The 15,416-nt window shown below is 52.0% G+C and overlaps 1 protein-coding gene across 1 annotated transcript; it reads right to left on the bottom strand.

Moving 5' to 3' along the window:
- Positions 1 to 221: 221 nt before the first annotated feature.
- Positions 222 to 1,190, bottom strand: LOC147412993 (olfactory receptor 14A16-like). Its single transcript, XM_086480860.1, has one exon. It carries the CDS (start codon positions 1,188 to 1,190, stop codon positions 222 to 224), a length of 969 nt encoding a protein of 322 aa, XP_086336986.1.
- Between the last annotated feature and the right edge of the window lie 14,226 nt (positions 1,191 to 15,416).

Genomic DNA, 15,416 nt, shown 5'->3' with positions numbered 1-15,416 from the left:
GTGCCTCATGCTGTAGATGAGGGGGTTCAATGCTGGAGGCACCACCAAGTACAGAACTACCATCACCAGGTTCAGAGATGGAGAGATAATGATATATAAGTAGGATGAAGAATAAGGAGAGGGTTTCTGGACAGATTTAATAGAAACAAGAAATGCAAAAACCAAAGAAACCAAATCAAACAACCTCCCAAACCTACAGGCTATGCCAGTAATGTGTTGTATCACGAGTGATACGCAGAAGAAGACGGGCAGTTCATTGTTGTTTCTGAATAGCAAGCAGTCAATCGTTTCCTCAGGGCGTCCTTGAGCTCCTGGTTCCTTATGCTGTAGATGAGGGGGTTCACTGCTGGAGGCACCACCGAGTACAGAACTGCCAGCAGGAGGTTCAGGGATGGAGAGGAGATGGAGGGGGGCTTCAGGTAGGAAAAAAAGGCAGTACTGATAAACAGGGAGACCACGGCCAGGTGAGGGAGGCAGGTGGAAAAGGCTTTGTGGCGTCCCTGCTCTGAGGGGATCCTCAGCACAGCCCTGAAGATCTGCACGTAGGACACCACAATGAACACAAAACACCCAAAAGCTAAACAGATACAAACCACAAGTAGCCCAGCCTCCCTGAGGTAGGTGTCTGAGCAGGAGAGCTTGAGGATCTGGGGGATTTCACAGAAGAACTGGTCCACAGCATTGCCCTGGCAGAGGGGCAGTGAAAATGTATTGGCCGTGTGCAGCACAACATTGAGAAACCCACTGCCCCAGGCAGCTGCTGCCATGTGGACACAAGCTCTACTGCCCAGGAGGGTCCCGTAGTGCAGGGGTTTGCAGATGGCAATGTAGCGGTCGTAGGCCATGACTGTGAGAAGAAAATACTCTGCTGAAATCAAGTAGACAAATACAAAACCCTGGGCAAAACATCCCAAGTAGGTGATGGCCCTGGTGTTCCAGAGGGCATTGGCCATGGCTTTGGGGAGAGTGGTGGAGAGGGAGCTAAGGTCAAGAACAGCGAGGTTGAGGAGGAAGAAGTACATGGGGGTGTGGAAGTGGTGGTCACAGGCTACAGCGGTGATGATGAGTCCGTTGCCCAGGAGGGCAGCCAGGTAGATGCTCAGGAAGAGCCCAAAAGTCAAGAGCTGCGGCTCCCTTTTGTCTGCGAACGCCGTGAGGAGGAACTGAGTGATGGAGCTGGCATTGGACATTATTTCACTGTAGGAATGGGAGACTGTTGAAAGAGGAGAAGATATTGACAAGTCAGGAGAGATTTCTCTGAGGCAGCTTATGCCATTTCTCACAGATATCCCCAACATTCACTTCTCATTCTTTTGGGGGACCTTCTGACAGTTTCTGTTTGTGAGTTCAGGATTCACAAGCCGGGGCTCTGCCCGTGGCCTCCAGAGAAGTCAGACCTCTGCTTTTGCAGTGGTTTCAAACAGCTCGCGTATTCAGTAGGTGTTCCTGGCAATGGGTGCCTTCAGTTGAGTGAGAGGTATTTGACTCAGTGACCATGTGACAATTGTCCCTATTTATTGCAGTGCTATGGAGTCAGCACCCAGACCTGCTGTGTCTGAGAGGGAAGAGCCCAGGGAGGGACCCAGCCCTTCCAACTCTGCTCTCCTGAACAGCAAAGTCTGCAAAGGAATCACTCACGGCCGACACAGAACCTTTCTCACCCTCCTTTTCCATCTCCAGGCTCTCTCCAGATATGATAACAGCAGCGTGCCTGTGGGGGAGAATAGGGCTGTCTTTAGGTTCCCACCCTCCCCTGCTGAAGTGTATCAGTAGGGGAGAAGGGCACTTCAAACTCTTCACCCCAGGGAGAGGCTCACATTCCCAAAAGACAGTGCCCGGCATCTCCTGAAGGGAAAGTCACTTGTTTCCAAGCCCCACACAATGAATTGCCCAGAGGCCCCAAGGATCAGTGTTTCAAATGCATCTGAGATACGTTACACTCACAGAGAGTGTAACCCAGAGCACAACCCAGAGCTTCCACAATCAAGAACAGGAGCAGCAGGAATTGGAGAAAAAAAATGCAGAGCAATACCCTGATCCTTCTGCAAATGGGGAACAGGAGAGGAAGGCAGCTGGCACTCGGGAAAGCCTTCTCCTTACACAGCAGACATAGCACCTCCAAGTTGGTGACATCCCATGCTGGTTGCTCTCAGTCCCTTCTCTCTGCAGAAGGAAGAGGTTTATGTGTCAGGAGAGATGCATCTTTGCTGAGGATCTGTCCTTCCAGCCACAGCTTCTCCCCACAGCTGTATGAGGAGATCCCTGTGCAGGCTGAGTGCTGATGTAGTCTGGTGACAGAGTCCATGCCCCTGGTCACAGCCCCCCTGGGTGAAGAGACACTGCTTGGAAGGACAGCCCTGGGCAACCCTGGCTGCACACCCACCTTCACACCCCCAATCCATCTCCATGAGTAGGCAGCCGTCATGCCTTGTCCCTCTCACACTGCAGGAGGGAAGCCCTGCTCTGCAGCCCGTCTTTCTTTTCTGCATCACAGACAGATCCCAGAGGTTGGACACATTCAGGAGATCCTGCAAGGAGCCACCGACACATCACCCTGCACCCAGAGACTTACTGTGTCAGAGGCTGGGAAGAGTTCTCCTCCAGTGAGCTCTCAGCCATCCTCCCCCTCTCCCCTGCCTTCAACCTCTCTCTACCCCGCTCCTTTCTCCTTGGTGCCCACAGGCAGCCCCCTCAGCCCTGCTGCGCTTGGCAGAGCAGCTGCTGCTGGGCAGAGCTGTCTCCCTGCAGCTCTGCCTGCTTGCTAGGAGCTCTCTCTGTCCCAGAAGCCCAGCCCAGATCAGCAGCACAGCAACAGCCCAAGAACTTTTTAATCATCTCTCTGGTGGTTTTGGTGCTAAGTCTGTGAAACTCAGAGACTGAGGGGAAGTTGAGGAAACCTCTGGAGGAGTCAAAGTCAGATGCAAACTCCAAAGTTTCTCGGAGCACTAATGGCTTCCACTGAGGGACGTTACTGACAAAGCCTCCCTGGGGGCTGGTTGAAAAAGAAAACTGGAGGCAGTGAGGACAGGTAGGCAAAGGTAAGGCGAAGGTGGCTCAGATGCTGAGTAAACCTTGGTGTGCTTTATGAAGACAAAAGACCAAGCCCTGACTCCCCAGCCCCTGCAGGGCAGACCCTGTCCCTCAGCCATTCCTCAGTGTTCTTCCTGGGGCAGGGTGATGTGGGGATGTGCAGTGCCAAGGGCAGGGCCAAGGTCCTCTGCTTCTGGGTTTGTCCTAGGTGGGCTGAGGAGGCACTGAGGTGCTGGTGCCATAAGGTGAAGGGGTCTTCCAGTAGGCCTTGGGGGTTGAGACAACAGCCGTAGCCAAGGGGAGAAAGACCTCGGCTCTCTTGGGGCCTTTGTGTCTTGCCAGAGCCCTTGATCGTCTCCACCACAGGATGTCCTACAGTGTCCCACACCTGAGCTTGCCATTGCACCATGAGATCAGACTGTCCCCAGGAGAGGCCTGAGCAACGCCTGAGGTACATATTCTCCCTAACCAGAGGCTGGAGGTCAGGACCTGTAGCCTTCATGGAACACCCCCAGCTTTCCTCAGCATCAGAGCCACCTTGACTTTGCCTTTGCCTGCCTGGGACGAAGAGAGCTCCTGGCAAGAGGGCAGTGCTGCCGAGAGCTCTGGAGTGTCCCTCTCCGCCCAGAATCCCAGAACCAAGGAGGCTGGAAGGCAGCCAGCCACCACCTTTTCTGGGCTTCCCCTTCATGCTTGGTTTTTATCCAGCAGCTCCTTTCTCAGCCATGCCAGCCTCCTGCCACCTTTATGTGACTTCCAGAATGTCAAGGTGGACCATTCTGGATCATGAAGAGGAGATCCTTGATATCAAAGAGCTCTCTGCATCCGTCTTCTTAGCATGGCTGTAACCCAGTGGTTCTTCTAAGGAGGTTAATCAGCAGGCCCTCCAGAAGTGCTGGGTTTTTCCTTCTTCCCTTTTTCTCAGTATCCTCAACTCTAACTTCTCACCCCTGATTTTTCCATTCCTGGCCAGATCTTCTTTGTTTGTAAGTGTTGCGGGTTAACCCCAGCAAGAATTTGGGCACTACACTGCAGCTTGCTTACATCCCTCCCAAGCCTCAGTTGGACAGGGGAAGAGAAAAGAAAAGTAAAAGCAAGAATACTTGAGGGGTAAGATGGTCGTATGGGGTCATTGGCCTGGTTGTGTCTCCCCCCAACCTCTTGCACCCTCACCACTTCAGTCTATTCACTGCATGTGCACAGTCAGAAACAGAGCAGGACTTGACACTGTGCAAACACTCTTCAGCAACAGCCAGAACATTCGTGTGTTCTCAGCATTGTTCTGGTCACAGATCTGAAACACAGCACCATGGGAGCTTCCGTGAAAAAAAGTAAGTCCAGCCCAGCCAGACTCAGTCCAATCTCCACCCCTGATTCCATTCCATTTCTGTCATACTCAGGTCCCACACTATCCAAAAGACCTTCATATGCAACCACTCCCTTCCAGTCACGCTGTTTACAGACAGCTATCACTGCTTTAACTGTGGGCCACCCCTCTCAAATGTCCATGAAATTGTCAATGAAGTGTCCACTGAGTCCATGCCGTCCATAGCTTGGGTTCCGTTTGGTATGGTGGTTACTCAGGAGAGGAAAGGTGTGTTGTGTGGAGTTACTGGTCATTACAACTGGCTCAGGTTGGGTCAGGGTAACTGGCTGGATGGCCGAGCACAGGGTTTGTGGTGAATGGAGATCAATCCAGATGGTGGTTTGTCACAAGCAATGACCCCCAGGGCTCAGTTTTGGGACCTGTCTTGTTTAACATCTTTATCGATGATCTGGATGAGGGGACTGAGTGCTCCCTCAGTGAGTTTGCAGATGACACTAAATCGGGTGGGAGTGTTGATCTGCTCGACAGTAGGGGGGCTCTGCAGTGGGACCTGGACAGGTTGGATCCATGGGCTGAGGCAAATGCCATGGTTCAACAAGGCCAAGTGCCTGGGTCCTGCACCTGGGTCACAACAACCCCACGCAGCGCTACAGGCTTGGGGCTGAGTGGCTGGAAAGCTGCCTGGCAGAAAAGGCCCTGGGGGTGCTGCTCAACAGTAGGTGGAACATGAGCCAGCAGTGTGCCCAGGTGGCCAAGAAGGCCAACAGCATCCTGGCCTGTATCAGCAATGGTGTGGCCAGCAGGAGCAGGGAGGTGATCGTAACCCTGTGCTCTGCACTGGTGAGGCCGCACTTCAAATGCTGTGTGCAGTTCTGGCCCCCTCATGCAAGAAATACTCTGAGGTGCTGGAGCGTGTCCAGAGAAGGGCAACAAAGGTGGTGAAAGGTCTGGACAACAGGTCTTGTGAGGAGCAGCTGAGGCAAGTGGGGTTGTTCAGTCTGGAGAAGAGGAGGCTGAGGGGAGACCTTATTGCTCTCTACAACTACCTGAGAGGAGGTTGTAGTGAGGTGGGAGTCAGTCTCTTCCCTCTAGTAAGAAGTGATAGGACAGGAGGAAATGTCTTCAAGTTGCTTCAGGGCAAGTTTAGTTTGGACATTAGGAAACTTCTTTACTGAATGAGTGGTCAAACATTGGAACAGGCTGCCCAGGGAAGTGGACTCACCATCCCTGGAGGTGTTAAAAACCACACGATTCCATGATTCTATGATTGTGGCACTTGCCCAGATGTTTGCAAAGCTCATTTAGGTGATATCTGCTGCAGTACTTGCTAAAATAGACAACGAAAACTTGCTGTCGATACTAAACCGGGAGGAGTGGCTGACATGCCAGAAGGCTGTGCTGCCATTCAGCGAGACCTGGACAGGCTGGAGAGCTGGGCAGAGAGGAACCTGAGGTTCAACAAGGGCAAGTGGAGGGTCTTGCACTTGGGGAGGAATAACCCCATGCACCAGCTCAGGCTGGAGATCGATGTCTTGGAGAGAATCTTTGTAGAGAAGGACCTGGGAATTATGGTGGACAGCAAGTTAACTATGAGCCAGCCATGGGCCCTTGTGGCCAAGAAGGCCAGTGGTGTCCTGGAGTGCGTGAAGAAGAGTGTGGCCAGCAGGTGGAGGGAGGTTCTCCTCCTCCTCTACTCTGCCCTGGTAAGGCCACATCTGGAGGTCTGTTCAGTTCTGGGCCCCCCCGTTCAAGAGGGACATGGAATTACTGGAGAGAGTCCAGTGGAGGGCTACAATGATGTGGGGACTGGAGCATCTCTCTTTTGAGGAAAGGCTGAGAGCCCTGGAACTATTTAGCCTGGAGAAGATAAGACCTAGAGGGGACCTTATCAACACTTATTAATAACTAAAGGGCAGGTGTTCAAGAAGATGGGGCCAGGCTCTTCTCGGTGGTGTCGAGCGACGGGACAAGAGGCAAAGGGCAAGAACTGCAGCACACGAAGTTCTGTCTCAACATGTGGAGAAACATGCTTATGTTGAGGGTGACAGAGCACTGGCACAGACTGCCCAGGGAGGTGGTGGAGTCTCCTTCTCTGTAGATATTCAAAACCCACCTGGACAGTCAAGTGTCACCTGCTCTAGGTGAACCTGCTTTAGCAGGGAGGTTGGACTAGATGATCTCCAGAGGTCTCTTACAGCCCCCACCATTCTGTAATTCTGTGATTCTGTGACCTTGAGGAGAGGAGCCTGGGCATGATGAGGGATGCCGTATTAGCCAGAGGCACACGCTGACCAGGAATAAGGCCTGCTGCACACAGGGCTGTATTCGGGGGAGTGTGGAAACCCAGACAGGAATTATGATGGCCCTTGTCTGAGCACTGGTGTGGCCACATCTGGACTAGTGTTTCTGCATGTGGGTTGCTCTGTTCTGAAGGAATGGGAAGGAACTGGAGAGGCTCCAGATGGGATCTGCCAGGATGGGGCTTGGGGTCTGTGTGGAGGGCTGAGGGACCTGGGCTTCTTTAGGCTGATGAAGTTCACGCCCAGGGCTCTATAATAACTGCTTGAAGAGTGGTTCCAGAGATGATGAAGCTTTACTTGGTAGTGGGAAGATAAGGAAACCTCATCAAAGTGCCACTTGGAAAGTTCAGACTGCATGTGAGGCAAAAGAATTCTCCCTCAAAGGGTAGCCTTGTGGTGCAAGAGGTCCCCCAGAGGGAGTCTGGATCAGCCCATGGCTTTGTGTTTCAAGGAAGAGGCAGTGAGGGTGAAGAGACATCAGTAAAGGTCTAGAAATGCTGAGGGCAGAGCTGTGTGGGAAAGCAAGATGGGTGTGTGCAGCCTGCAAGGGAAGAGGTGCAGGCGTGGCAGAGTGCAGGACAGCCTGCAGCAGAGATGGCCGAGGGCTCTGGCAAGGCTCAAAGGCCCAACAGGAGCAAGGCCTTGGGCCCCTTGGCTATGGCAGTGGCCTCTGCCACCAAGGCCTCCCAGGCAGAACTTTCCGTTTCTCCTTCCCCGTTGCTTGGGGAAGCCGGGAGGGCTTGTCCAGTTTCCCTGCCTTTGGCACTGCTCCCCCTCACACCCCACTGCCCCCGGGAAGAGCCCTGAGCCCCCCGCGAGGGGCAGGATCTGCCTGCCCAGGGCCTGAGGGTCAGGGTTTGGACTTTCTGCTGGGTGAAACAAAGCCAGGGTTTTCTCAGCACTCCAGCCCCCTGCACAGGGCCTTTGCCTACCTGCAAGCACAGCCTCCAGTTCTCTGCTCTAAGGAGTCCCTGGGGAGGCTGTGTCAGCAGTGGCCCTCAGTGGGGCCAATCAGTCCTTCAAGGGACTTTGGGGTTTGCTGCTGACTTTGACAACTTGAGCAGTTTGTTCAGTTTCCTCTCAGTAGCTGAGATTCCTTTTCTTAAGGCCAAATACCCCATGGGGCTCATTAAAAGACAGAAAGCCTTAACGAGCTATTTCTCTTCCTTTCGTTTTTTCAAGTCTTCGAGATTTCTACAGCTAATTGTAGCTCTTTCAGAATGTAGTTACAGAGGAAAATTGAAAAGTGCACCTAATTAAAATTAATTTAAAAGTGTATTTGTATTCAATTTTCAGTGTAGAGAAGAGGTGATAGTAAGATTCTGCAATTGATATTGATGCAGAGTGTCTCCTCAGCAGGTCTGGACAGCTAGGAACAGCAGTCCCTTGAGGTCTGACACCGTACGGACAGCTTTGCTCCTCACCTCCTCTACCTCCCCATTGCTGTCTTTGGCCAAAGGGGATTTACATCCTCTCTTACCTGAGACTTCTCCACTCAAGTCTGCAGACAAACGTTACATCTCCGTTGCGCCATCCCCCACCTGCTTTCCTTAGAGAGCTGCCTGCACACAGACACACAAGGTCTTCTCCCATGCACAAGCAAAAAAAAGTAAAGCATGACCAAGTCTCATCAACAATAAAACACACTCCTCAACCCTGTGCTAAGTACAAGGTGTCTCTAAGGAGGTCGCCTTTCGACAAGAGATAATCCTGTGAGAAATGTCTTAGAGCAATAGATACACCAAGGTAGGTATAAACGTAATGAAAGAGCTGTCGAGAGAAAACTAGACTACTGAAATTCTTTCAGTCGCTGAAGCTCAAAGCAGCTGCATAGGTGAGAGGTGTCTGAATGAACAAAGTGTAAAGGAAGAAGAAACCTGGAGAATGATGGAAAAGGCCTTTGCCTGGGCAGTTGGCATCTGAAAAGATGACTTTACAAATGGTCGTTTTATCAGGACAGGTGAAATCACATGAAAAGGCAGAGAAATCAAATACAGCGTGTGACAGGCAGAGTAGTGGTAATGCAGGTACAGAGGAAGATCACCATGGCTTTGGCAAAGACCCAGCTGGCCCCTGGCCTCACACCTCCTCAGCCACCATGGCCATCCCAAGCCCCTGCACAACCCAGCTCCAAGCTCTTGCTCTCCCAACTCCCCAGGCACCTGGGACCTCAGCAGCAGCTGCAAACCCAGGGGCTGCCTCCTGGCCTCCCATTTCCTCATCCCCCTGGACATCACAGGCACCTCCGCCTGCCAGGACCTTGCTTCTGCCCTATCTCCTGCTCAGGCACAGGGGACATCACCAGCACCAGAACAAGCCAGCTGCCTGCTCCTGCTGGGACTGACACAAAGCCTCCACTGACATCCCCCGCAGCGGCACAAGCCTGCTGCACACTCCTGCCCTAGCAGCTCCTGAGCCATCAGGGACAGCAGGAGGAGCTGCACAAGGCAGGGGCTGCTCTTCACCTGTCACCTGTGCAGCCACCTATGACGTCACCCAGCACGACCCATTTAGCTTAGTGTCCTGTTTTAATGTGAAGCAAGAACAGCAGGGGCAGCACTGACCCAAATATTCTTCATTTTCTACCACAAAGGAACCTCAGAGCACTCCAGAGAGTCTGGCGGCTCTAAGCGACCCATGCAGTACTTTAGCCCTCCGGCAGCCTGTTCTGGGCAATAAAAGCCTTCATGTCTGAGCTGCGAGTGTAGTTTACTCACACACACCTCACTCAAAAAACCAGAGGTGGGGAATGCTCCACTTGCACTTTTGACACTGACACTTCCTTACGGAGCCCGTTACCACGTCTGCCCCAGCCAACCGCAGCTTCTTCAGAGCAGTCATGGGGATGAGTTTTCCCCCAGAGAAGTTCTTCAGGCAGCTCAAGGGATGTTTTACTTCATTGCTGTACGTCACCTCTCAGTGATTCACTCCAAAGGTTACGAGCTGACCACTGTTACACACCCCACAAACGCAGACACTCCACAAGAAGCAGACACCCGACTGGGATGAAAGATTGCACAGTGAGGAATGATTAAGGCCCTGCCTATAACCTCCTCTATTACTCCTGAATTTGACACCTTCTGGATGCAAGAACTAAGGCTAAAAACGGGCTCTACTACCAGTCGGAACACGCACAGAATTTCAATATTATAAAAAACATTACAAAAGAAAGCTGACAAATCCTTCATGAAATTGGGATTTGAGAAGCAAGCTGACACTGAACAAGGCAGAGTTTTCCTCTATGTTTTCTGATTCCTGAGATCCATTTCTTCCCAAGTAATACATGAAGAATCTGTAAACAAGTAGCCACCTCAATGTGATAGAAAGATTATAGTAGTCTTAAAAAAAAAAAAAAATCAAAAAACCCTCACACTCGAGGATTTCAGGAAATAGATACTGTCAGCAACAAATCCAGTCCCTGCAAACAGGAAGGCAGACACCAACAATGACACTCTGGTTACACAGAAAATGACATGACATTTTCTCAAGAAGTAACTTAAATGTATTAAACATCAGTCGCTGAGATCAGCTACATCAGGACGGGCCCTGCCAGCAGCAGATATGAATGTTCAGGAGCTTTCCTGAGGTTTTCCCGCTGTAGGGAAACGCCAGGGGAGCGGCGAGACCCGCCCGGAGCTTGCAGCTCTTGCGGGGAGAGGCCGAGGGGCCGTCGGCATGGCCAGAGCAACGGCTGTCACCGGCTGTCACTGCCTGCCCACAACAGGAGCCTGTGGGGAGCAAAGGAGCGGAGCGAGCAGCTCCCGCGGCATTGTGCGGGGAGGGCGCTGAAGCTCCGCCAGTTGGAGAGGCCAAGGGCGCTCATCCTCCCTGACCCTCGAGGCAGAAGGGTGGGCACTCGTGGCAGAGCCAAGGCTGCAGCTCTGGCTGGACACTCTGCACCACCGGCCCCGGCGGGGACCAGTGCCTCCAGCCAGACGGAGCTGCTGAAGGGAGAGGCTGCGGTTCAGCCCTCAGCCTGGGGGAAGTGCCTAGACCTTCCTCCTGGGGAAGGGGTGGGGAACAAACGCAGCTGCAAAAGCTGTGCTCAGGTGGAGGACCTCCTGTGGCAGGTGACTGAGCTGCAGGAGATGGTCACAAGGCTGTGGAGCACCAGGGAGGCAGAGAAGGAGAGAGCTAGCTGGATGCAGGGGAACGCAGCAGCGGAACCACAGCCTCTGGCCAAAGAGCCTGAGGTTCTTCCACCAGCACACCCAAAACCGCTACCTCATGCCAAAGAGGCAAAACTCTGCCACTGACACACCCAAAACAGGGGGAAGCCAACCATACTGAGATTGGGAAGTCGTGCAGGGAAGATCCAGAAGGAGGAAGAAGCCTTCCTCAAAGCCTGAGGTGCTCCTGCAGAACCACTTCATGGCTCTGCAGAATGAGGAGGGAAAAAAGGATGATGACATAGAGAACACCTCAGAGTTAGGGAAGGCGGCTAGATCGGCTCCCCGAATTACAATAAGTGCATCCAAGAAAAAGCGATGGGTAATAGTAGTGGGAGACTCTCTTTTGAGGGGTACTGAGGCACCCATCTTATAACCTGCTGTCTATAGAGTTTTATTGTTCACCAGGGGCTGGGATTAGGGATGTCACAGAGAGACTACCCAACCTGGTACGTCCCATGGAGCACTCTCCATTGCTGCTGTTTCCCGTGGGCAGCAGTGACACAGCGAGAAGCAATGTCACGAGCATCGAGAGGGATTCCAGAGCCCTAGGAGAGGCAGTGAAGGACTCGGGGGCCAAGGTCATCTTTTCACCAGTCCTCCCAGTCAAAGGCAAGGGGCTTGGAAGAGACGCCAGATTCAGGAAAATCCATGAATGGCTGAAGGAGTGGTGCCACAGCCAGGTCTTTGGCTACTTAGACCATGGGACTCGCTTTGAGAAGCCTGGTCTCCTGGGGGTTGCTGGAGGACATTCTCTCAGAGAAGGGGAGAACATCTTTGGACAAAGCCTAGCCAATCTCGGAAGGAGGGCTTTAAACTAGATTGGCTGGGGGAGGGGATCCTCAATCCATCCCACTTCAAGGCCAGTGCCAGAAATAGATGCGCTCGCCCTGGAGATGGATCCCAGACCAGTGAGAGAGCACATCAAGTGTAAGAGAAGGAATTCCAGCCAGGAAGCACTCCAGCTGGGAAGTCGGCTTCAATGGGAGGAGGGACTCACATAAATGCCCCTATACAACTCACAGAGAGTGGGGAACAAACAAGAGGCATGAGAGATGTGTGCACATCTACAAGGCTATGCTGTTACAGGTACCAGTGAGAGGTGGTGAGATAGCTCCTGTAGCTGGAATGCAGGAACAGATGGGTATAGGCTCTTTAGGAAAGACAGGCAGGGGTCCTGGTGGGCAGCAGGATGACCATGAGCCAGCAATGTCCCTTTGTGCAGTCCAGAGGTTATGATCTGGTGGCAGTTACAGAGACATGGCGGGACAGCTCACATGACTGGAATGTGGTCATGGATGGCTGTGTCCTTTTCAGGAAAGACAGGCCAACAAGGTGAGGTGGTGGAGTCGCTCTTTACGTAAGAGAACAACTAGAATGTATGGAGTTCTGGCCAGGGGTGGATGAGGAGCTAGCTGAGTTTTTGGGTGAGACTCAAGGGGCAGGCTAGCATGGGAGATACTGTTGTGGGTGTCTGTTACAGGCCACCTGACCAGGATGAGGAAGTTGGTGAGGCCTTGTACAGGCAGCTGACAGCAGCCTCACAATCACAGGCCCTGCTTCTCATGGGGGATTTTAACTCCCCAGATATCTGCTGGAAGGCCTACACAGCCAGTCATTCACAGTCCAGGAGATTCCTCCAGTGCATCGGTGATAACTTCTTGATGCAATTGGTGGATGAGCCAAAAAGGAGGGGAGCACTGCTGGATCTCCTACTCACTAACAAGCAGGGTCTGGTTGAGCAGTGAAGGTCGAGGGCAGCTTTGGCTGCAGCAACCATGAGATGGTGGAGTTCAGGATCTGGTCTGATAGGAACAGAATACCAAGCAAGGTCACAGCCTTGGACTTCAGCAGGGCCAACTTTGGCCTTTTCAAGCAATTTCTAGGGGAAATCCCATTGGACAGGGTACTAGAAGGGAAAGGGGCCCAAGACAGTTGGTTTCTATTCAAGGACGAGTTCTTCTAAGCTCAAGACCTGAGCATCCCCGAGGGTAGGAAATCAAGAAAGGGAGCCAGGAGACCCACGGGGCTAAACAGGGAACTAATGGGCAAACTCAAGTGGAAGAAGAGAGTCTATAGATCTTGGAAGGAGGGGATGGCCACTGGGGAGGACTGTTGTCTGTGTTGTCAGAGGATGTAGGGAGGCCACTAGGAAAGCTAAGGTCTTGGGTCTCGAGATAATGATGCAGCAATTATATGCTAACAGTGTTCCTGTCTCCTAATGCCTGTGTAGTATGGTGTGGAATTGTGACATCAGAGGAGACAAGTTGTTGGTGAGGACATCCTGGGACATGCCCTATGGCAGCCAGTCCCCGGGTGTCAGGGTGTGTGGGCAGGTGCCTAGGGTGATTATCACCTCCCAGTGCCTTTTCTTTGAAGCCTGAAAAGGCAGGTAATCCCGCTCCATGGACACACTGCCTAACAGAAGGGTGCCTTGCCTACCCCAGTGAAACCCAGCAGCCCCTAGGGCCGTGTAGGGGATAGCCTGACTGAGGAAGATGAAATTGGCCTCGACAGCATCCCAGTATACCCATGAGAAGATGAAAGAAGTGGATGAAGAATGTTGTAAACAGGCTTGCGAAGGTGATAAGAGACTGAGCAAGGAGAGACTAAACAAGTGAATACCACAGAGCAGAAATTTGGCAAGAGAATGAAGTGGGAAATACCGTAGGAGCTCCAGTCAATCAGTACGTGAATAGAGGTGAATGGACAGAGGTATTGAGCGAATCATTTTAGCAGCCTTAGTGCATGAACCAGTGGAGAGATAAGAAAGGTTATAAAAGGGAATAGGGAAGTTTTCTGCTGCGCCATCTCGGCCTTTTGTAACTTAATAAAGGCTGCCTTCTTTTTTACATATATTTTTGTCTACGTCGGTCCCTACTGCGACAGGGCTGTACTGGTCTTGCCCTGTGTGTATTGAGACACTGTTCAGAGCATGGCTGTGATACAGATCCAAGCCACTCTTGAGGATGCCGTGATTGTGACACAAGGATAACATTCGGGGACACCGTAGTTGGGATTGGAATGCAAACCACACCTGAGGGCAGCAGGGATAAGATAGGAACCCAAGCCCCAACACACTGGAGGAATCACCCCACCAGTAAAAGAGTAATGCGAGACACAGAGGTGGACAGGTCTGTACCACCTAATAGTAAGGGAGGAGAACAAGTCAAAGCATGAAACTGTTGTTTGGGATGGAATAGAAGGAAGAATTGAGAAAAATCACCAAAACAGACCAAAACTACCAGGTCACTGAACTTGAGAGACCTTGGAGAAATGCAGCAATATAACAGGTGCCAGAAAGGCAAGCAGAGCGGTGCCTGGCTCCTCCACTGCTGGAGTGGTGGGGCCACCGGCCAAGAGCTAGAGGGTAAGGAAGCTCAACAGCTGGAGTCACTCACCAGGAACAAGGGAAGTGACAGAGAAATCCCTGAGGAACATCGACACAACAAGCAAGCAGACCAAGTGCAACAGGGGAAGTGGCTGAGGTGGACCGAGTCTGGGAACACAAGAGTTAACTAGTCATAACTTGGTGGAATCCTGTAGGGTCAGGACATCAAGGGAGAGCTTCAATGTCCAGATGGGCTTGAGATGGAGGGGTGGACTTGACCACTGAAGCCATTGCAGGTGTTATTCAGGAGTGTGACACACGCACCATAGTCAAGTGAGCCAAGCGAGCAAAGCCTCTGTGGTGTGAAGGATGGTGGGTGCAATATCAGTACAGAGAGGCCTCACAGATGGGTTATATCACACTGCCACGAACCTGCCCAGGCAAGTGCCATGTGCTTACTGTGGTGGAAGTGACAACCAGATGGTTGGCAACATGCCCCATGACCCAAACCACCCCCCGAAACACCATCCTGGGCCTTGAAGAGCAAGTGCTGTGGCACCCCAGAAAGTCCTGAGGCAGACAGCAGGATTCCTTTCTGAAACACCCTCAGAAGCCCCTGGGCCAGGGAACGTGGCAATGATTGGGTGTGCCACATCCCCTGTTACGCACCAGCCTCCAAAATGATTGATTGAGAGAAGGGACTGTTAAGGACAAGAGTGAGAGCAAAGGGGGCTGGGAAATACAAGCGGTGGGATGCAGCCTGGGCAGAAGCCACCTGCCTGGTTAATACCAGAGGATCGACTGATCAACCTGGCCCTGCCCAGACAAAAACCTGCCTGTTGTAGAAGGAGATAAGATCCCTATAGTGCATGTAGAGAACAGGCTGGGAAAGACAGCACGGGTTGGAAATGGCCAACCAGATTTTGGGATTGCTTTTGCTCTAGGACGCAGGTCCACTGGGTGAATGATGGGGGAATATGACTTGTACTTACAGTAGATTTAACCTGGGTCAGAAATGATCTATGATAGTTACATATTTTAGGAAGTTCTACAGTGATACCTCCTAAATGTACCTCGTAAAAAGCTGACCCAACCTGAGCTAGATTGCCTGTTCAGAAACTCCAGACAACACATCACTCTTGTCCTGAGAAAGCACCATATCAAATGGAACCCAAATCATGGACAACATGAACTCAGTGGATACTTCATGGGCAATTTATTGGATATTTGAGAGATATTTAATAGACAATTTGTGGCAA

The sequence above is a fragment of the Leptosomus discolor genome, unplaced genomic scaffold (assembly GCF_034619465.1).
Source record: "Leptosomus discolor isolate bLepDis1 unplaced genomic scaffold, bLepDis1.hap2 HAP2_SCAFFOLD_35, whole genome shotgun sequence".
Classification (NCBI taxonomy): domain Eukaryota; kingdom Metazoa; phylum Chordata; class Aves; order Leptosomiformes; family Leptosomidae; genus Leptosomus; species Leptosomus discolor.
This window is presented reverse-complemented; position numbering and strand designations above follow the sequence as displayed.

Coding starts and splice junctions, on each gene's coding strand:
- LOC147412993 (XM_086480860.1), bottom strand. CDS start 1,190: ATGTCCAATGCCAGCTCCATCACTCAGTTCCTCCTCACGGCGTTCGCA.